This window comes from Trichosurus vulpecula, chromosome 3 (assembly GCF_011100635.1).
Source record: "Trichosurus vulpecula isolate mTriVul1 chromosome 3, mTriVul1.pri, whole genome shotgun sequence".
NCBI classification, from domain to species: domain Eukaryota; kingdom Metazoa; phylum Chordata; class Mammalia; order Diprotodontia; family Phalangeridae; genus Trichosurus; species Trichosurus vulpecula.
This window is the reverse complement of record NC_050575.1, coordinates 179,188,590-179,211,617: the sequence shown is the minus strand read 5'-3', so window position 1 is coordinate 179,211,617 and position 23,028 is coordinate 179,188,590. Positions and strand designations below refer to the sequence as shown.

General features: G+C 41.9%; 1 protein-coding gene across 2 annotated transcripts in view; it reads left to right on the top strand.

Annotated features, from left to right (window-relative positions):
* Positions 1-3,559: 3,559 nt before the first annotated feature.
* The window catches only part of RTEL1 (regulator of telomere elongation helicase 1), a 94,681-nt gene continuing 75,212 nt past the window's right edge, over positions 3,560-23,028 (top strand). For both annotated transcript variants that reach the window (XM_036750451.1, XM_036750453.1), the window contains exons 1-7: positions 3,560-3,671; positions 5,899-6,097; positions 6,744-6,837; positions 7,999-8,080; positions 11,898-11,958; positions 21,425-21,500; positions 22,391-22,475. In XM_036750451.1, the coding sequence (XP_036606346.1) occupies positions 3,570-3,671; positions 5,899-6,097; positions 6,744-6,837; positions 7,999-8,080; positions 11,898-11,958; positions 21,425-21,500; positions 22,391-22,475 (699 nt within the window). In that variant the 5' untranslated portion in view covers positions 3,560-3,569. The remainder of the gene's footprint in view (positions 3,672-5,898; positions 6,098-6,743; positions 6,838-7,998; positions 8,081-11,897; positions 11,959-21,424; positions 21,501-22,390; positions 22,476-23,028) is intronic.

The following is a 23,028-nucleotide window of genomic DNA, read 5'->3' as shown; positions in this document are numbered from 1 at the left end:
GGTTTAAAGCTTAACATAGAAAAAACTAAGATCTTGGCAACTGGTCCCGATCACTTCCTACCAAACAGGAGAAAAAATGAAAGTAGTGTCAGATTTTATGTTCTTATATTCAAAAGTCACTGCAGATGGTGACTGTAGCTGTGAAATTTAGATGCTTGCTCCTTGGAAGGGAAGCTATGGCAAATCTGTACTGCATTCTAAAAAGCAGTGACATACCCTTGCTGACAAAGGTCCATATAGTCAAAGCTATTGTCTTTTTCTAGTAGTGATGTATGGCTGTGAGAGTTGGACTATATAGGGAAAGCTGAGTATTGCAGAATCAACACTTTCAAATTATGGTGCGGGAGACTTTTGAGAGTTCCTTGGACATCAGAGAGATCAATTGGTCAATGCTTAAAGAAATTAATTCAAACTATTCACTGGAAGGTCAAATACTGAAGCTGAAGCTTAAATACTCTGGCCACATAATGAGAAGATGGGACTCACTGGAAAAGCCCCTGAGGTTGGGAAAGATTGAAGGCAAAAGGAAAAGAGGATGGCAGAGGATAAGATGGATAGATAGTGTCCTGGAAACAACAAACATGAACTGGAACAGACTTCAGGAGAGAGTGGAAGATAGAGGGACCTGGCAAGCTATAGTTTATGGAACTCAAGTAGTTCTCATAGTTGGTTGCCCGAGAAGAGTATACAAAAATGGAGCAAGGGGAGGTGGGGCAGGGAGCAGGCATCAGATAAACCTTATTATTATCTCTATTGGATAAAAGTTTACACACACACACACACACACACACACACACACACACACACCACTACCACGGTCCCACACTGATAGCTTAGCGTAGAAATAGTGTCCCCAAAGTCTTTGTGCCGTTTTAAACAGGGAAACAAGTCGGGATAAGAGAAGGAATAGCAACAAGCAAAACAAACTTCCTGATCTTCAAGGGAGTAATTTAAAGAAAAAAGAAAAGAACTTGAACCTAAGGGGTTCCCATCAACTGGGGAATGACAGAATAAACTGTGAATAAGGAATGTAATGGAATATTATATAATATAAATTATGTCATAAGAAACGAGGAAAACTTGGGAAACAGGAACTGATGCAAAGTGATCTGAGGCAAACCTGTGGAACAATTTACACACTGACAACGTTTTAAAGAAAAAATACCTTTGAAAGATTTAAGAACTATGATAAATGCAAAGACAACCAAAACCACAGGTCTTACGACGAAGCGCTATCTACAGCAGGTTGATGAACTCAAGGTGCAGAAGTGAAACGGTCCCTTTATGGGACCTCTTTTGCTTGATTTATTACGAGGGTTTATTATTTTTTTCCTGCTTTTAATTGGGGGAGAGGGGTTGGAGAGCAGCAACGCTGATGCTAAAAAATGGAGAGAGAAACATTTAAACAGTTTTAAAAGTTCACAGAATACAAAGTTCAAAAGGAAGCCCAGCAAAGCAAGGCAAGGTATTAAAAGGGACGAGTTGAATTTATCATATGGTTTAAAAAAAAAAAAAGCAATCGCTACGGAAGAGATCCTGGGTTTCATATACAAACCTCTTTTTGTGTTCTACTTTGCTTACAGAAATGCTTATGGTGGGGAGGGGAGGGGGAGAGAAACAGTGCGTTTGTTTAGTTCAGGTTAAACAGCATCAACACTTAAGGTAAGGTTAAAAGAGCACCGGGGCAAACAGCGCCCAGAGCCAAGGAAAGGCGGGGCTAGACCTCACTTCCATGTAGCGCAGCCTCAGCAGCAACATAGGCTTACCACACCACCGCCCGCCCGGAGCATCACGGGAAGAAGGACCGGCTTTGGACCTGGGATGTGACGTACGCGGCACGTGACATCTTACGCCAGTGGTTCTCTGCTACCCGGGAAAGTGCAAATTGGGGCGCTGCGGAGGACCGAGAGAGACAAAGAAAGAAGAGCTCTCGAAAAGGGCTGGTGAGTACCCCTTGGGATCCGTCCCTCCACTCGTGTCTGCTCAGTGGTTCTGTCGGAAGTCAAGGGAGAAGTAATGGTTTCTAGAGCTAGGAGGATGATCTTTAGAAAAAAACTACAGCTCCCAGCAGGCTGCGCGCTGGCTGGCTTCCCGCTGCGCTCTCTGGGAAGGACGCTTGCGTTTTACTGGAGGGCTGCCGGGCACCGCTGCCAGCTTGCGTCTGCTTGCCCATTTCTTGCTCCTTCCCCTCCCTCCTCGCGAATCTGAACCCCTCACTGGTCACAAAATCGCAAAGACTCAGCTGGAAGAGAATGACAGTTCCCCTGGGCTAGATCGTTCACTTGAACAGAAATCCCCTCTACAATATATGTGTTCAGGGGTTCTGCTTCTTCTGGGGTACCCTAAAGGTGGAAGGGATGGGGAGGAACCCCACTAACCTCTCCCTTACCCGGCCCATCCCTCTTTTGGACCAGTTCTCGTTGTTATTTCTGTCGATTGTTAAGTAGCTTCTCTTGAAGGCCTAAATCTGCCTCTCAGTGAATGCGTGAAAAAGCATCTATTGAATACTAAAGACTTTGGGGTGTGCTAATTTCTGGGGATGCAGATGCTAAAACGAAACCGTCCCTGTACTTTGGGAGCCTCCATTCTGACAGGGGGAGCCGGCACTTATACGGGAGTGGTGGGTGGCCTGAGAAGGGAGTTCCCCTCAGGCCCCCTGCAGCTTCTTCCTGTGGGTCTTAGTCCTGTACCCCGGAGCCTAGCAGAACAAGTCTAAATCTTACCTAGGTTCTCCATAATGAATGGCCTCAGTTAAGTGGCACCTTTGCTGTTTTAAAGGTCGCCCAGACTTGGTGTGGTTTAAGCTCTGTGTTTGAACTTTTGTGTAACACCCTTGGCAAAAGGAGGAGGTTCTAGGGTGGAAGTGTAAGAAACCTCAGAGATCATAAAATCTACCCCTTTGACCCCCTCCTCTATGTTGGAGAAACCCTGGGAGGTTAGCTAGGAAGTAAGTAGCAGAGCAGGATTTGAACCCCTGCTCTGTGACCACAGTTTCCAGTGCACCAGGCTTCCCAAATCAGATACCTGACAGCTTGTGTGCACACTATTTGCCTAACTTCCCTTCCTCACTGATAGAGGCATTGTAGAGTAGTGGTGTTGAAATAATGCCACATTTGGATTCCGGAGATCTGCTCTCCCGTTGTGGCACTGCTATGTACTAATGGTTGGTTGTCTTTGGGCAGATCAATTTCCCATCTGTAAAATGGGGATAATAATAATTTACATAGCCTGTCTCATAGAGTTGTTGTGAGGAAAGCCTTTGTAAACTCTAAATGCGAAAACCTTAATGCAATTGTAAATGTTAGCTATGGTCTCTCAGCTTTGGGAGGCATCCAACTCCAAACAGAAAAAAAAAAAATTAACCAGTAATAGAGTGCTTTGAATATGTCACACTGAGAGGTTGTTAGCAAATTCAAGTTATTGTCATTATTATTTACAAAAAATCATAGCTGTTTCCCTCCGTCAATGTGAACAGAAATGTTCAGATGTCTGGGATGATTTCATGGAATTTTAATAGTAAATATTCTGAATTTCAGGAAATTTGGGAATTATACTGGAAACAGGTAAATATGCCCAAGATAACATTAAATGGCATTACAGTGGATTTTCCTTTCCAACCATACAAATGTCAAGAAGATTATATGGCTAAAGTCCTGGAGTGCCTACAAAAGGTAAGACATCACTTAGAATTTTTGTTTGAGTCACAAATTTGTGTTAAGTCTATGATTCAGGAAGTACCCGATTTATTACTTATTTCATATATATTTGTTCCTCCCTTCCCCTCTTGTGTAAGTTCATTTTCTATTTTATTTTAAAATCAAAACAGCCTGGAATACCAGAATGACAAAAGAGAAGTGCTTGATCAGTTGGAAGAGTTGCAGATTTGGGTCCACTTCTCTCCCATTTTATTTATTTGTTTTTCTTGGTATCTTTTGTTTTTACAAACCCTTATTTCCAAATGTATCTTTCTTCCCTTTTCCTCCCCTACCCAGTGAACTATCCCTTGTAAACAAAGATTAAAAAAGAAAGAGAAAAAAAGTGGTTCAGTAAAGCCTACCAATGCATCAATCCTGTGGATATGCAGTATTCCACACCTGTAGTCATGAGATCATAGATCTATAGCTGGAAGGAACTTCAGAGGTTCATCTAGTCCAGTCCCAAGTCCCTACCTCTGAAATGATTCAGTCATTGTATAAGAAGGAATGTCCATTTTACAACTCTTCTCTGCTTCCTTCTGCATTTTAAAGTAGAATCAAGATAATAGGTTCTTTGTGTCCCTGTCCTTAAGTTCAGTTCAACAAGTATTTATTCCTGTTGATTCTCTCCTTCGTACTTTGTAGTATGTATTGGCTCTCTTTGGCTATTTGTTTTTTTATTTATTTTTAATTTTATCTTATTTTCCACTGATACTTTTAAAAAACATTTCATATTTCTTTTCAAATATTTCCATTCCCACAAAGATCCAAAAAGAAAAAGGGGGGAAGAGGGAAGGGAAGCAGTTTAAAAACTAACCAGCACGTCAGTAATTTCTGGCAGAATCTTAAATATTTCTTGTCCATAATTCCCTCATCTGAGGGATTTATTCTGGCTACGATTGATACTGAAGCAGAGATTCCTGTGTGCTGTTAGCATTTTGCCTGGGTTTTGGCTCTGGTCAGCTGGTTTGTTTCTAACAAAGTGGAGACTTGGATCCATTTCAACCCCAGCTAAGTTCATAGCTTTTTCAGAGCTGTATTATTAGCTTCTCACTGAGCTTAATGATTATAGGCATTCACATACAAAATTTGTATTTAGGCTTTCAGACAAGGCAACTGTTTGAAAGCCTAAATTCAGAATTGCAAAATTATTTGTTATTTTACGGGTCCCCAACAAAATATCTTACTGTTAATTTTGAGCTGAAATATCCTATCATATTATTCAATGAAGAAAATGTTAAAACCCAGTTAAGTTGTGATTTGTGGAACTAGATTGAGAGTTTCAACTTAAATGGTAACATCTCGGGGTTTACCCTCTTTATTTTATAAAGTACTGCCTCTTGCTTAGTCAGTTTTGAATCATGAATGAAAAATCATTTATTAATTGTTTGCTCAGTGTCAAGCACTGTGGATACATGCACAGATAGAAAAGCAACAACAGCTCTTTGCCCTTGAAGAGCTTATGTTCTAATGTGGGAAATGACACAGGCCTGAGTGGAGCACTTTGGTCTAGAAGGTTACAGGGATGGTGGGTGGTGCCATAGAAGAGTAGATTGACATTCCCCTACCAGGAACAGGGGTAGAGTTGATTTAATCCTGTTTCCCAAACTTGGGGGAGGAGTGTTTGTGAGGTGACCAGATTGCCACTGAGACTATCAAGAATATGGCTGGGGAATAGAGAGTGAAATGAAGTGGGTCTTGGTTTTTCCTGAAAGAGGGCTGGGTAAGGCAATCACCAGTCAGAACAGAAGTTCCAGAGATGAAGGAGTTAGAACTTCCTGCATATGGTTTCTGGTCTAGACAGCAAAGCTGCTGCTGCTGCTGTGGCCAGTAGAGGACGTGGCTAGGGCAGCAGGAGCCAAGACATGCACCATACAGGTACCTAGACAGCATGCTATGGTGAGAAAATGGTGAATTTGTGTTTAAGCCCAGCTTCTTACTCTTCCAAGATATGTATGTGATATTGGGCAAGTCATCTAACCTCACTGAACTCGGTTTCATTTGTAAAATGAATGCCTACCTATTGCATGCCTACCTGTTGTTGTGAGGAAAGTGTTTCGTAAACCTTAAAGTGTCATGAATGTGAGTTATTAGAGCCATTGAGATAATGTTCTGGCCTTGCTTAACTTTTGTGGCTAATATAGGACAAACAGGCCCCTCTGACTTGACCCTTTTGCCTTTCTCTCATTTCCCTGGTCTTCAGAAGGTGAATGGCATTCTTGAGAGCCCCACAGGAACAGGGAAGACTCTTTGCCTTCTTTGTAGCACTCTGGCTTGGCGGGAGCACTTTAAAGACACAATCACTGCCCGAAAGATTGCTGAGAGGATGCAAGGGGTGGAGCTCTTTCCTGATAGACCAATGTCATCATGGGGCAATGCTGCCACAGATGGAGATACCACAGGTACAACCTCTCCCCTTCCCTCCACTACCCTCTGGCAGGGAATACCATCTGATAGCCCAAGCTGTTGCTGTTGTTTGTCTTCTGTTCTCAAAGAGGACCATGACATCAGGAAGGTGATGCCATGCCTTGCAGATGAATTGGATTTAAGTGAGGGAGGGCTGTGCAAAGTCACCAGCTTCACTTTCTCCTCTGGAGCCATCTGGGTCCAGTGCCAAGATATCTAGCCTAAGCCAGAGAAGAAATGAAGGAGATTCAAGACTGAGATGCATGTTCTCGCATTCTCTGTCTTTTGAACTCAGGTCCTCTTGACTTCAAGGCCACTGCACCATCCACTTTGCCACCTAGCTGCCCCTATCTTTTGAACAAAAGGGGTGTGAGAGTATTTGTGCCTGTCTCATTTCTCACTACCTTTTCTGAATAAACTTAAACCTGGGGTTAGAACCTTTTCTCTTACGGCAGTGAGAACTATCTACTTATCTCATTCCAGTAGATCATCTTAGATTATAAAATTCTCCACCGTCTATCGGGGAGAGGGACTTATTATCTGAATGCCAATTTTGTTAGAAATAAATGTGTTATCTTAGGCGATTTCCTTGTGTAATTATTTTATTTTTGTCTCCTCTGCCTTGATTCCACACTTTGTCAGCCTACTATACAGATATTCCGAAGATCATTTATGCCTCCAGAACCCATTCTCAGCTCACGCAGGTCATTAGTGAGTTAAGGAACACTACTTACAGGTAGGTATATCAGTAAACATAAGAATACAATAGATACTGTCTTCCGTAGGAGAGGAGAAGAAGGTCTTACTGTCTAAAGGGTTGAACTATTATAGTTAGTACCCAGAAATGGATGAGTTTTTAATCTGTTTTTTAAACTTCAGTATTGAATGCCATTTTCTTTTGAGAAATGATTTTGTTTTGGAATTGTATGCATCCTACTTTCTCTTCTTGCTCATCTCAGTTCATCTTCCCTGAGTCAGAGGAGTAGCCTAGTCTGTCTAACCTTATTTTCTTTAATGGGTTGCAAGTTTGGAGCCGAGATGAATATCTGGCATCATGTTTCAAGACACTTTCTCATATTAGGAGTAAGGAGGAGTTCTGATGTTTAGGTCAGGGTTCAACATGCATGTTCCTTGTCTGTACACTCCCATGATCCCAATCTTGCTTGTTGTAATTCTTTGACTCCATCACCACTTGAACTAGAGCAAGCCTTCTGTGTTCTGAGGACTTGAGGGTGTCACGGTAGGGATTTTGATTAGGACTCACAAAGGAAGATTCATTTATCTCTCCTTATCTCCTGCCTCTTATTAGCCTTCTAAGGTGAGGTCATTATTGTGTAAAACTTGAGCATCACTTTTTCCCCTCTGCCTCCTCTCGTCATTCCACTCCTCCATCCAGCTTAAGAAATCTATGAAATCTACCCCACTGACTCTTCTTCCTTTAACAAAACTGTCTAGATTAGAGGAGAATTTAGGGTGATCCATTTAAGATGGAAAAGGGCCACTCAGTGATTGCATGTAAATAGCAACCATTCCAGTATAGTTTTTAAAAACTTAAAAAATTTTTATTCCGAATTTATCCAACACAAAATGAAATTGGCATTTTTTAAAATGCATTTTAAAACCAAAAAAAAAAGGATACTGTATTTGAAATTTGAGATCTCTCTCATGCAGAGTTTGCTTTTCTTTTTGAGTATCTATTAAATTCAGCCTGAGGCTTTCAAAGCCGTACTTCCCATCTGCGTTTCTTTCTGGTCTTCTTCCCATACCTTTGTAGTTAGCTACCCTGTCTATGCCTGTTCTCCTCATGTGTCCAATTTCCATCTGAGCCTTGTCTTTTGCAGTCAGTTTTGTGGACTTTCTTCTTTTTTCCTGCTAACTGTACATTATTTTTAAATAGGCCAAAGGTGTGTGTACTGGGCTCTAGAGAACAGCTGTGCATCAATCCTGAAGTGAGGAAGATAGAAAGTAACCACGTACAGGTAGGAACTTGGCGTTTTCTATGTTGGACTTTCTGAGTCTTAAGGGTTTCCACTTTATATGCCCTTTCCATTTGTTTACAACTCATCAGGAAGTTCAGCAGTCATTTTCTGAATGCACATTGGGGACTTTCTTTATTCTTCTGCTCAGTGGTGTTGCCCTCAACTTAGCTACCTGAAAGGAGAGCCTTTCCTCCCTCATTTCCATCCTCCACCCAGCTGCCAAAGCAATTTTTCTGAAGCACAGGTCTGACCATGTTTCTCCCCTCCCTTAATGAACTCCAGGTGTTCCCAATTTATTGCTTTTAGGATCAAGTACAAACTCTTCTGTTTGACATTTAAAGCCTTTCACAACCTGGCTTCAACCTACTTTTTTAGGCTTATTACACTTTATCAATTAGTAAGCATTTACTGAGTGCCTGTTATGTACCAAGCACTGTATTAGGCACTGGAGATACAAGAACTTATATTCTGTTGATGAAGACTATCTGTACACATCTACATATATTGAGAAGAAATGCAAAGTAATTTTGGGATGGAAGGCACTAGCAGTTTGGGGTACCAGGAGGGGTTCTGTGTAGAAGTTGCTCAGTCAAGCTGAATCTTAAAGGAAAAAGATGATCCTAAGAGTTAGGAGAAAAGAGAGTACAATGCACTCCAGGCGTGGAGGGTGGCCATGGGAACAGACAGTGGAGTGCTGTGGGTGAGGAAACAGCAGCAACACAGGTTTGGTTGGACTATATATAGAGTATGGGAAGGAAGGTAATGCACCTATAATAAGTCTGGAAAGGTGGCTTGGTGCCAGGTTGCAAAAGCCTTTAGAAACCTAACAGCAGCATTTATATTGGATCCTAGAAGCAGTGGAGACCCACTGGAGTTTATGGAGTGGAGAAATGACATGGTCAGATCTGTGCTCAAGGAAGGTCACTTCGGCAGCTCTGGAGGTCACATTGAAGTGAGGAAAGAATGGTGGCGGGAAGACCTCTTAAGTGGCCATTATGATAGTTCAGTTAAGAGTTAATGAGGCAAAAAAAAAAAAAACCACCACCACCTCAATGGGTGTGTGTGTGGGTGGAGGGAGAGAGAATTTGGAACCCAAAATTTTTTTAAATGAATGTTAAAAAGTAATAAGAATTTAAAAGGCTTTTTAAAAAGTTAGTTAGGGATTGAATTACAGTGGTAACTGTGTGAATAATGAGAAGGGGATAGATGTGAGATATTGTGGAGATAGAAACAACGAAATTTAGAAACAGGTGTGATAGTGTGGGGAGAGGAAGAGTAGGGAGTCAGAGATAATGCTGAGGTTGTGAATATGGGAAACCAAATGGGTAATAAAAAATACTTTTCACAAAAATGGGGAAATTTGGGGAAAGGGTGAGTTTGAGGAGAAAGATAATGAGTTCTGTTTTGCATATGTTGAGCTTGAAATGTCTATAGGCCATCCATTTTGAAGTGTCCATAAGGCGTTTGGTGTTTTGGGCCTGAAGCTCAGGAGAGAGATTTGGACTGGATATATAGATCTTAAAATCATACTTAAAGAGATGATAAATTCTTGGGAATTTATGTGATCACTGGAGGAGATAGTGTATGGACAGGAGAGAGTAGGGGAGACCAAGGGGGGAAGGGAAAAGAAAAGAGGAAACAAGCCGGAAAATTTGGAGTGCACCCATAATTAGAGAGTATTATTATCCAGCAAAGGATACTGAGATGGATCAGTTGGGGAGGTAGGAAGAAAGCTAGGAGACAGCACTGTCGTGACAATTGAAAGAAGAGTTTCCAGAAGGAAAGGATCTTTAGTGTGAAATGCTATAGGGAGGTCAAGAAGCGTTTAGATTGAGAGGAGACATCAGCTTTTGTGGATCTGGTTGCTTTGGAGATAGAGTAACTTCAGTTAATCGATAATATCAGAAGCCAGGTTTTGAAGGTTGAGAAAGGAAGTGAGAGGAGTAGAAGGGGAGGCTATGACTATCAGCAGGCATTTCTAGTAGCTTGGCCAAGAAAGGGTAAAGATACATAGGATGATAGCTTTAGGAGGTAATAAGGTCTAGTAAAGATTTTTAAGGATGGGGAAGACTTGACCTTATTTGTAGGCAGTAGAGAAGGAACCAATAGAAAGGGAGAGATTTAAAGATTAGTGAGAGGATGATGTTTTAGGGCTCTGGAGAAGTCAGAAGGGAATGAGGTCAAGTGCACTGGCTTTGGCAAGAAAAAAGGACCATCAATCTCATTATCAGAGACTGGAGTAAAGAAGAGAATGTAGGATGATGTCAGAGCGTTTTGTTACCTGAGGTTTGGGGGTAGGTGGGGGGGTGGGGAGGGAGGAGGTTGGGAAAGAAGGGAGGAAAGGTGATATGATACATTTGAAGTATGAAAGTTTTAATGGTGTCCAGGAGTGGGATAGGGAATCACTTAGGAATTAAAGAATTGCTTTGCTTCAATGAGGGTCCATTTAAGGTAAGACAACCTTTTGTTTGTATTATTTGAATTTGTATTGGACCCAGATGGTTCTTTGTTCAGCTCCATTCAGCAACATGTGAAGAAGAGCAGAGGAAACATAGGGTAGGAATGATCCAGAGTTGGTGCTTGTTAAGGCATGAGTGGCAATAGGAGAAGGGGAAAAGGATTTGGGAGTAGAAGATAGAATAGAGTAGAACAGGGTTGAGATTGTGAAGGAAGGAAAGCAAAATCAGAGTATGGGCGAGAGCCTGAGAAGTTACTGAAGGGTAGAGGAATTGGAGGCTATGATCAGGACAAAGACTAGATTTAGGAGGAGGAAGGTATAAGGAAAGAGTGATAAGGAGAATTGTGATCAGATAGAAGAATGCTAGCATTTTTGATTATGGAATTAGAACATTAGGTGAGGGAGAAACCCAAGTTGTGACCATCTCTGTGTGTGGCTGAGACATTTTTGCTGATTTTCTAGCTACTGGTGCCTCTTTCTTAAAATTACCTTGTGTTGGGGCAGCTAGGTGGCGCAGTGAGTAGAGCACGGGCCCTGGAGTCAGGAGGACCTGAGTTCAAATCTGGACTCAGACACTTGACACATGTACTAGCTGTGTGACCTTGGGCAAGTCACTTAGCCCCAATTGCCCTGTCCAAAAAAAACCAAAAAAACCAAAAAACAACAAAAAAAAATTACCTTGTGTTTATTTTGTATGACTTTTATCCATCATGTTTCTTTTGGTAGATTATAAACTTTTTGAGGGCAGAAACTGTTTGATTTTTGTCTTTGCATGTTCTAGTACATAATAAGCAATTAGCAAATGCTTGCTGATTAATTGATAGCATTGGGCCTAGATTTCAGTAGCTCTTACTATCTTTATTCCCGGTTCTTGAAACTGGATAGGGGTTGAGGTGAGGAAGTCATGTTCACCTCTCTTTGTTCTGCTTTTTCTGGTGCTGTGATAACAAAGGTAGCCCAGGAGAATTTGTTGCTCCTAGCATCATAGAATCTGAAGTGACCTTAGATAAGTGATCTTAGAATTCATCTAGTCCAACCCTTTGCTAAAGCCACAATCCCCTCGACAGCAATCAGACAAGGAGTCATCCAGCCTCTGCTGAATGTGTCCTATGATGGGAAATTCACTTCCCCATAAGACAGTCTCCTAGCTGATGACTGCTGGTGAATGTCTCTGACCCAATGCAGAAACTACCAACTGTCTATTAGAGCAAGGAAGAACAAAATTGTAAGCACAGCACCCCAACCAACTGGTGTCCAACTAAAGTGATTTTTGTCATTCAGATCTGCCATAACAAAACTCTTCTTTTGCCTCCTGGGCTGGTCCTTCAGATGAATACACAAATATATTTTATTTTCCAGATCCATGTGTGTCGAAAGAAGGTGTCAACTCACTCTTGTCATTTCTACAACAATGTGGAAGGTAAATGGGAACATCCTCAGCTTCTTTGGAAGAGGCATTGAGCAAGAATGATATAAAATATGAGTTTACACAGCCTACTTCCCTTGTAGATGTTCTACTGGATGGAGCCAAATACTAACAGTCAGGATACCAGGGTTCTATTTCTGACTCTGACCAAAAATAGTCCAGCTCATGGGACCTGCCCTTCGGCCACATAGGGACAGTAATCAGAGATGTATGTTTGAATGATTGTTGTGACTTTTAACCCCTCAGAAATGTCTACACGGGATTTGTTCCAAATAGATCCTAATGTAGGTGGTGAAAACCTTGCCATGGTTTAATATCAGTATTGTTCTGTCTTGGCCTGAAGGGTAGTTCAGATTCTCCCTTGAAATTTTGTCATTCTTTTGATTATTTGTCCAGTAGCATTCAGACTGACTCCAACAAGCAGGAAATCAATGAGAAAGTACTTCTAAAACATGGCCTCTTGAAACAAATGATAGGTCATCAGATCAGTGCCATCAGATGGTGATGAATTGAGTACTGTTAACTGGGCTGGTTCTAGAGTTAGGTAGGCAGTGTTGTCCTTGGAGTTTAGTATTTAATCATTCCCTCAATAGCAAATGGCCTTGGGTCTCATTCTGTTACATGAGGAACAACTCTTATGTTCTTTGCGAGCCATGCTGAAGTTAAAACTCTCATCTGTATTAATAACAGTGACTCACATTTATATGGCTCTTTAGAGTTTACAAGGCACTTTGCTAATGGCAACTGTTAGGTAAGTAATGTAAGACTTATTCTCATTTTATAGATGAGGACACAGACTAAGGAGGGTGAGGTGACTTGTGAAATCAACTTTTTAGCTGGGGAAAAGTCAGCTGTCTCATGTGAAAAATGTCGTGGTTGTGCCGCCCTTCCTGTGCTAGGAAGGATACAGGATTTCCTTTTAATGCCTTGATAGTCTACATATCCTCCCCAAAGGGTCATACGTCATTTTCTGTGTGTTGCCTCTGAGATAACCCTCAAACCGTCTTCATTTCCAAATAGCCAGGTCTGTTGCACAGTGGCAAGCTATTCCATTGGAGTAGAAGGTTATCGTAGGGAATTATCTAGTTGCATAGTCTAGATATCCAGAACATGTGTGCCCCAGAAAGGAACAAGTGAGTATTCTCAGGCCTGGAGCAGTCACACCAAAAGTCCCATTTCTTTTCTTTTAAGATGCTGTCTTTTGTTGTTACCAAGGAAACTAAATGGTTTCTAATGCTGCATCACATAAAAAATGGTTTTAAAAAGAAAAAGATAGTAAGTATTCATTGGTATCTTTAGAATTGAATGGTTGCCTGAGATCAACTATATTTATATTTATCACTTCCTACTACATTTTGTTGCCACTTATATTCTTAGTGGGCCTATTTCACCACTCTGTAAAACTCAGTGGTGGCCGGTGGCCTCACAAGGGCTAGAACACTAGGAAAGATAGAACTCTTCCAGTTATCTTGTTTTCCATGTATTTAACTTTGACAGTTGTTTTAAATCTTTAGGAAGTAGATAGAATACAAATTCTAGATAGGGAAATGTTTTCCCAATTAAAATCTGGCAGACATCACTGGGATCTCTCTTAAAAGCTCTGTTATTCTACCTACAACCTATTAAATCTCAAATGGCCATCTCTATCTTTGCAAGACCTCTGGGACTTGAAGAGAGCATTCTGGCACTTCCAGGTTTAGTTGGGAGTTTGGATGATTTCTTGGTGACTCACTGCTGCCATCTAGTATGGGACTTCTTTCTCCTGGACTGCATCCTTTCTGAGAGTGGCCTAGTGTTCCTTATCCTTTCCCCTTCCTGTGTCACTAGAACCACAAAACCACTAGGTCTGTTCTTGCTATTACACTGTGAATAAATAGGTTAACTGAAGTTAACTAAATCATTCACTCTGGGTCCCAACTTCCATGAATAAATATGATTGTTGTCCGAGGCTCAGCTTGAGCTCATCAGATATATAGATAATATATATATGTATTAACTTACCCAAGGTCACACAATTAGTGAGGCCAGATCTGAACTCAGATCTTCCAGATTCCAGGCCCAGTGTACTGTCTACTACGCCACTTAGCTACCTTACTCCTTACCAAGTCTAACCTGTTCAAGCAATCTTATTCCATCTTGTCTCCACCAACAGATTGCCCCCTCTTTCATCCCTACTTTATCGCTTATTTTCAATCTCTACCTGTCTACTGGCCCATTCACTACTGCCTGCAATAATGTGCTCATATCTTCCCCATCCTGAAAAACCCTCACTTGATTCTACCATCCCTGCTATCATCCTTTATCTCTTCTGCCCTTTGTAGGCAAGTCCTCAAAAAGTCCAACTACAATAAGTGCCTCCACTTTCTGTCCTCTCCCTCTCTTCATAACCCTTACAATCTAGCTTACCAAAACTGTTCTCTGCAAAGTTACCAGTGATCTGTTGTTTTTCTCTTTTTGTATTCCCAGAGTTTGGCATGGTGCCTGACACATAGTAGGCATTTAATAAATGTGCATTGAATGATTTATTGTGAAAAGAGGGAATTGAGGCCAGAAAAGGGGTGGTGCACTAGGAGAACAGGGAGGGAGGGGGTAGTGATCGGAGGTCGCAGTGAGGCTGAGCAGTAGACTACAGAGAAACAGGAGAAATGGGACATTATGACCACAGAATGTAGTTTCAATCAAGGTTAGAGAGATGTAATGTTTTGAGTGCTGATGAAGGTTAAGGTGGGGGCACTATCCCTGGGGATGGCTGAGATTAAAATGGAGAGGGAAGTCCTGAGAGTTGAAGAGGTTGATGAACTGAGGCTAGGAAGAGGAAACAGAATAAAGAGGTTTTTACTTTGGCAAGAGAAGAGCTCTGAGTTGTAGAGATTGGGGGAACAGGCAGTAGGAGTTTGCTAGCCATAAGAAAATAGACCGGTGGAAAGGGCATTCATTCAGGTGATCAGTGAAGGTAATGGAAGAGTTAATGATAATGGTGATTGAGAAGGGTGTATGATGGAGATAGGCATGTATCTTGGGCAAAATGCTATCAGGCGCCTTCATTATACTTCTTGAAACAAAATGATTCTGATAGAGTCTTGTGGTAAAGGAGCCCCAGGCATCCCCTAGCCACTTCACACCATTGTGGCAGTGGAAGCAGGGCATCCTCCTTCAGCCGTAGCCCCCACCCCGACTCCTCTATCCCCCAGCCTCCTTGGGCATTCAATAATGAGGAGAAGTTGATGGTACTGTTTTTTTTTAGTTCCCTAATATTGGAGGATAAGCAGTGACAGAGGGCAGAATTGCCAGGGATTGAGGAGGCCTCCAGTTCTAGTCCTTGACAACAGCCAGGGCTGCAACCCCTCCAGGGTTGCATGACAAAGGTCATAGTATATGCTTGGGCAGAGATATCTGTGTCAGGAGTTCTTTGTTTGGTCTAAGCAGCAGTCGCTTCTACCTACGTACCTTGGTGGTGGTGGTGAATGAGTGCTGAAGGCTCTCCATTAGTTTAACCAATATTTAGGACCTATTCATCTAAGTCAGGGCTGTCCAAAATGCAGCCCAGTGCTTAGGAAATGAAGCCGAGCTACTACAGAGCTCTTACTAGAATGGCAAATCAAAATATATTGTCTGTTGTTTCAATAAAAACCTAAAGTTGGACAGCCCTGATCTATGTCATCGTTTCCAACCTTTTTCATTTTATGTTATTCCTTTAGACTTGTGAAGCACCAGAGTACATTTTTTTCCTTACTCCTTCATCAATACCACCTTGTTCAGCCATCTGTTAATTCCTTACACACACACACACACACACACACACACACACACACACACGTACACACGTACACACAAACATACCCCTACTGTCCGTCTTTTCTCACAATAGTTGTGCAATCCTGGCAGCCCCATTGCCATCTAGGCCAGCCACAATAGTAGGAAATATCAGAGACCAGATCTCCTGATCAAAAATTGGCAAAGGGAAACCACTGTGCAGCATGTGCCAGGAATGTCCTTGAGCAGGGTTGGTTGGGAAGCTCCACCTCTCTTCTCCCCATCTCTCCTCCCTTCCTTAGCTCTCCTCTCCTCCTCTGGCCCTAATCCACATAGTTCATGGTGGAAATATAAAAGACCAGTGATATTGTTCGTAAGAAAATCCCAGGAGGGAGAAGCAAAGGAGCTGGAATGCCCGGTGAATTCTTTTCCTGGTTGAAGGTTGATTGTTCTCAAAAAGATGCTGATGGTTTTAGATACTGAGCTGAAAAATGCAGAATGATTGTGGCCTAGAATTAAATAGCTCCTCTGCAGGATCTCTTGAGGTATGCTCACTGGTATTTCCTAATTCTCTTTATAACTTCCCTGGAAGGCCTATACTAGGCATTTGGTTGCAGAAACCGCAGCACATAGAGTAAATGAACTGTTGGAGGCCCTCATTTAGTTTAGGAAAGGCCTTGGCTCCATGGCTCCCAATGCCCTCACTGAGGTAACTCTACTTTCTACTTATTGTGGCTGGCCTGGGTGACATCAGGGCTACCAGGAATGCCCCCTCCAGCCAGATAAAAGAATCTATAGAGACCTCACCCCTGGGAGTCATTGCCTCTGGATAGCTGTCCACAACTGTGATTAAGGGGAGGCCAGCTGGAGAAAGCATAGAGCTGCCTTTCTTTTGCCCTCACTTCTTAACTTTTGCTTCTCTTGATGCCAGAGGCTACAGACAAGCCCCTAAACCAGCTCCAGCCAGACTTTCTGTTACTAGGGAGAAAAAAACCTTTGCCAGTCATAAATCTAAAAGTCTTTGCTGTACCAGTGCTTCAGCTCTGGGCTGCTGCATAGGAGAGCCAGCCTCTCAGCTTTCTGGGAAGCTGCTGAGCATCAGCAGTGCTGGCAGAAGACCAGAAAGGGGTGGAATGGGGTGGGGCAGGAGACAGCTGAGTCAGTTGTTGGAGATGTAAATATCAGGAGATTTCAATGCATGCAGAAATCAGCACAAAACAGATAGGGGAGAAACAACCAAAGAAGATGGGGGTGCTGATAGGAAAAGAGACCACCAGATGAAAAAGGAAGGGGAGGGGAGGGGTACAAGAGTAGCAGAGAATTGTTTAGCTTTCTGTTCAGTTGCTGTCTCTTGAAAGATAAATTGGGAGTATATTAAGGAACCAGGAGGTTTAAGTCAAGGTCAATGAGAAATGGGTTCTTTTGTCATGACACCATTCTGCATCTGTTGAAGAACCTTCTTAGAGAACCCCTGTGGCTGTCAACTATGCAGGCCCAGGCTGCTTTTTCTGTAATGAGCCTTGGCTACTCCATTCCTACTCATCTGGCACATCTAGGACCTGTAATTATGGAAGCACCCAGAAAGGAGGAGAAAGGAGGAGATAGTCATGTCCTGAGAAGAGAGGCTTAGATCTGTGTTGCCTCTCTTCTTTGTTTTTCCTTCCCCCACTCCAACAGCATTGTTTAAGCTAACAGACACCAGTTGTATGTTGCAAGAGGATTTTTATCTTTAATTCTTTCTAAAATTCTTTAGAGCTTATCCTTAGCTCTTGCTTTGCTTATTTCTTCCTCCTGCTACAACTAATTTCACCTTTACCCCTTTAAACTTTTTAAAACATCTTTCAGTTGTGAATTCTTTCCTCTTGGTCTTCGGGAGTCAATATCCTTACATTTACAAATCACTCAACAGTCTAAGCCAGATAGGTTTTCTGTTCTTAAATGCCTAAAACCTTGGATTTGACCAGTTGGACCTGAGCTTGCTTTTGCAAATCACTTGTGGTTTCTAGAGTAGAAGCAGAAGCTTTTAGGGTTGTCAAGAAGACTGTGTAACGTGGACCACAGTGTTGCTGGTCTTGGCCCCTTTGGCTCCCTTCTTGAATTTTAAACTTCTTATTGAAGGTACCTCCCAGGGAGTCTTGTTTTGTTTTTTGTTTTTTTGTTTTGTTTTTTGTTTTTTTGTTTTTTAACTTTATTTTTTATTAGATTTTTTATTTTTAGTTTACAACACTCAGTTCTACGTGTTTTTGAGTTCCCTTTCCCCCTCCTCCCCAAGAGGGCATATAGTTTGATATAGATTCTGTATATACCTTCGCATTAAACTTATTTATACAATAGTCAAGTTGTAAAGAAGAACTATGACCAATGGAATGAATCATGAGAGAGAAGAAACAAAACCAAAAAAAGAAGAGGAAAAAAAAAGAGCAAATGGTTGCCTCAATCTGCATTCAGACTCCACAGTTCTTTCTCTGGATGTAGCCAGCTCTCTCCGTCATGAGTGCTTTGGAGTTGTCTTTGAGTTTTGTATTGCTGAGGAGAGCCAGGTCTATCAAAGTTAGCCATCACAGAAGTAATATGTCTGTGGTTGTGTACATTGTTCTCCTGGTTCTGCTCCTCTCACTCAGCATCAGATCATTTAGGTCTTTCCAGGTTGTTATGAAGTCCATATCTTCCCCATTTCTTGGAGCACAATAGTATTCCATTACATTTATATACCACAGCTTGTTCAGCCATTCCCCAATTGATGGGTATCCCCTTGATTTCCAGTTCTTTGCCACCACAAAAATTGCTGCTATAAATATTTTTATACATACAGGTCCCTTTCCCACTTGTGTGATCTCTTTGGGTTATAGCCCTGGGAGTGGTATTGCTGGGTCGAAGGGTATGCACGTTTTTATAGCCCTTAGAGCATAGTCCCAAGTTGCTCTCCAGAATGGCTGGATCTGTTCACAACTCCACCAACAATGTATTAATGTTCCAATTTTCCCATATCCTCTCCAGCATTTATCATTTTCCTGTTTTGTCATGTTAGCCAATCTGACAGGAGAGATGTGGTACCTAAGAGTTGGTTTGATTTGCATTTTTCTGATAAATAGTGATTTAGAGCATTTTTTCATATGCCTATAGATATCTTTAATTTCTTCCTCTGAAACCCACTTGTTCCTGTCCTTTGACCATTTCTCAACTGGGGAATCCAGGGAGTCTGTTTTGTTGGAACAGTCTTGGTGCCCATGGTCTGAAGGTTCTGGTGTTAAACACTCCCATGTTCTAGCTCACATTCACATATATGAGCCATCTGAACTAACTTGTCAGTCCACAGCAAAAGTGAGTGATTTGGAACAAGGAAAGTCACGTTCAATCTTCCCATTTTTTGCCAGGTAGAGAGAGCTGTTTTCAGAAAGCAATTTTAGGTCTTAAATCCCTTTGATTTTAGGATTTCTAGAAGATGGCTCTTCATCTTGCTTCTTTTTAGCTGCTTCTTTGATTAGTTGATCTTAAATTATAAGGGGAAAGAAGTGTACCCTGGGGAGTTTGCCAGCCAGGGTTAAAAAATGACTCTTAATAGGAAGGCTTTGTGTTGGTCTCTGGCTGAGCTCTAGTACACGGCATGCCAATTGGCTGCTGCTGTTGCTATGGTATTGCTGAATGGATACCTTCTCTCCTTGTTCTGTCTTATCTCTGCCTTTACCTAGTCTCCCTATTCTAGGAGCCTTAGAGATGTTTTAGGCCCATCATGCTTTTGGGGGGTGAGAGCAGGGCTTATGTAGGAGGTAATAAGTGTTTGCTTATTCTTGTCACTGGAATTAAGATCCTAGTACTAGGAATGGACCTAACCAGAGAACTCACTGATGTAAATGCTAGTTACTCTTGTGGCAAGGAAATGCCTGGAAAGCCTATGCCACATTTCTGATGGGAGGACTGTTATTTTGAAGGGCGCAGTCTATCTAAAGACTTCTACTCAGAAAAAAGATTGCCCTGGCAGCTTACATAAAGGTTTTGATGCCGAATTTCCATTGTCAACAAGAACTAGCACTTTCAGGTATATTCTCCCAGATGTAGAGCTTTCTCAGCTCAGAATTTTTGATCCTGTACTTGGCCTGGGATGATCACCACCTAAGATAGAAGAAGGTGAGAGAAAAGGTAGCAGGATCAGGATTACTGAATCAGCCTTCTTATCTCAGCACTATACTTCACCAAGGTCCTCCCTACCCCAGGACTGTTTGAAATTACTATTACATAATCTAATAAATTTTTCTAAGGTTTGTTCTTGGTTTCTCCATCCTGGTTTTGTCCCTTTTCTTAGACTAGATGGATTGAGGGTTGACCCTTACTGCGGGACAACCCCCACGCCCACCCCTCCCCCACCTTGCTTTTCTTTAATTTTCCATGTCATGGGCCTTCACTTTCTTTGTTCGCCTTGTGGCAAGGCTGTTTCTCTGCTAGGTTGTTCCTCCTCAGGTCCCTTTTGTATTCCCTGAGTTTATTCCGCAGTACATGCAATAATCAGGCTTGGGACAGTAGGGCGATTATGCATCCTCACACTGCTGTGTGGCTAATCTCATCTCGTTGATCCTTTTAGCTCTGGTTATAGCTACAGATTATGATTGTTCCTTAAACTCTTCTATGCTGTGTTGCTTCTGAAACTTTTTATTTTATGTTTAAAGACACCAGAATTTATTTTAATTGGTAAGAGAGGACAAATCAAGAAGAAGTGAATTATCTCCATATTGCAGCCTAACAGTTCATTCTGACTGATGACTGTCTCTAGAGGTTTGCTTGAATTGAGATTATGCAAGAACAGGAGTCTATTGCAACTGCTCTCTTCGTGATAGTTTGAAAAGGAGGTGAAGGTTATCTTCACGTTGAGTGAGGGATTTTCAGTTGTTTTTCAGATGTGTCCAGCTCTTCAGATGTGACAATTGGGGTTTTCTTGGCAAAGATACTTATTTTATAGATGAGGAAACTGAGGTAAACAGGGTTAAGCGACTTGCCCAGGGTCACATGGCTAGTAAGTGTTTGAGGCCAGATGTGAACTCATGAAAACGAGTCTTCCTGACTCCAGAAATGGCACTTTGTCCACTGAGCCAAATAGCTGCTTGAGTGAGGGATGGTGTAAGGGAAAAAGATAGGTCTGTTTACCCTCCCCCGCTCTTTCTGAATTTCTGAGTGAGCTACTTTCCTATTGCCTACTCCATCACATAAGGCTATATAAGACCACAAGCCGGTGGGCATTCCTACTCAGCCCACTTTGAGATCTTTTGGCATTCCTGCCTCCCTAGGTTTTGACACCAGGCAGTTTGTCCTAGGGATGGAGGTGAAAAGCAGCTAGCTATTCTGCTTGTATTGGTACCGTGAAAAAAGGCTGGCTTTGTGTCCTCACCTGGTTGACATCTAACTGAGTTTTGGTATATGCCTAGGATGGGAGAACTCATGCTGAGGTATAGGATGTGTTTATTCTTTGTTCCCACTGACTTTCACTGATGCTCCTGAGACTTCCCCAAGGGAGTTATAATTGTGCTGACAGTCTACACTGTGCCAGGTATTGTATTTTTGCCCTAAGTACTATCCCAGAGCACCTTGCTATTAGGAAGCTGTACTACCCAGCTTATGGAATGATCTCTGTCCTTGGGGCTTTAGGATTGACTCAAGAATTCATGAAACCTTTACGTGAAAAATAAACTTTTATTCATTCTTGGCTGTGTCCTCACAGAGAAGAGCACAGAGAAGGAGCTGGCCACTTCCATCTTGGATATTGAAGATTTGGTTAAAAGTGGCAACAAGCACAAGTAAGAATCCCCTTTGCTTCCCTCCTGCCCAGCTTTCGTGAGAAGCAGAGGGAGGCTGGCTGATTTGAGCCTTCTCACAGTTCCTGCTACCTACCACAGGGTTAGCATTACTGTAGATAATGGGGCTTTGTAACAATGACCGAAAGTTGCCAGGGAGGAGGCATTGGAGTTGTGTGAGCTCCCTCGTGGCTCTTCTCAGAAATCCTTTCAGCTTATAGCCCAGACCTCTGCCAGTTCTTACCCTATTCTAAGTTTTGCTAATGTCTTTGAGTACATCAGGACCCAGCTAAGTTCTTTTTGTTGTGGAGTAGTCAGTTCCAATACTGCTTCTCCTTATTTGTGGACTCTTGTCTATCTCAGAAAACAACATAAAGGATTATTATTAGCCAGAGATTCAATGTTACCTGATTACACTGAAGGTCTTTACCTTCCTGCAAGTAAAGCTCTTCAGAAAGAAGGTTGAAAATTGTAAAGCTGCAGCCACATTATTTTGAAGACTTAGAGTGTTACAGACTTGTTGGGGAGCCCAGTGTTGTTCCTGGATCCCTATTTGAGAAAACTAAAATGTTACTTTTGATCTGTGTGGCTTTCCAGTTCTTCTCCTCTTATATGATCTCTTGGCATGTGGAAGCATCTATGAGTTGGGCTTTTGTCTTCTATCTTTAAAGCTAATATGCCCATTCTCTCCATCGGGAATGTCCCAGCCTCTCCTAGGAAACTCTAAGTTGCAGAGAAGGTGAATTTGTAAAGGAATTTCCTTATTCAAGAGGTCAGTCCAGTTCACATGTCCAGTCCCTTGAGTTTGCGTGTAATCAAGAAAAGGAAAGTACATTCTCATCTCTCTCTGAGTGGCATTAGTACCTGATTCCCTGTTCTTTCATTTTAAACAGAGTCTGCCCTTATTATTTATCTCGGACACTAAAGCAGCAAGCAGACATAATTTTTATGCCGTACAATTATTTGTTGGACTCCAAGGTAATTCTTCATTATTTGCATTAATATTTATTTCCTTATTGACTTTTAGTGACCTAAGCCTGGTATAAAAGGTTAAAGGGAAGGGATGCCTCAGGTACATATTTTACCGTAGCTAAATGCATTGTTTGGCTTAGGGTCCTTTGTACCTTCACTGCCACAAAGAACAGGAGTAAAAAACTTCTAAACCCTCTGATTGATAGCAGCGCTAGACAAAGATCTGCTCAGACATTACTATTTGCCAAGAGCCTGGGACTGTGCCAGGCAGAGGCTTAAATATACCAAAGCTGTACATCAGTCATTTTGTGGCAGCACGGACAGTGCCTAGCTATTGGGAAAGGTCCTTTTCTAGAGCAGTCCTATACGTCTTCAAATATTTGTTTTGTCAAAAAGATTGTGGTCACTTGGTACCTAAGCAGAAAGAAAACCTTTGCATCATCTGGGTCAGTATGCTCTGGAACTTCATTTCCACCAAGAGCACAAGAGGGAAAAACCCTGCCATTCTTCAGTAACAGTAGGAAGCAAAAGAAGACAGCTGGGAGAAGCCAGAGTGGTT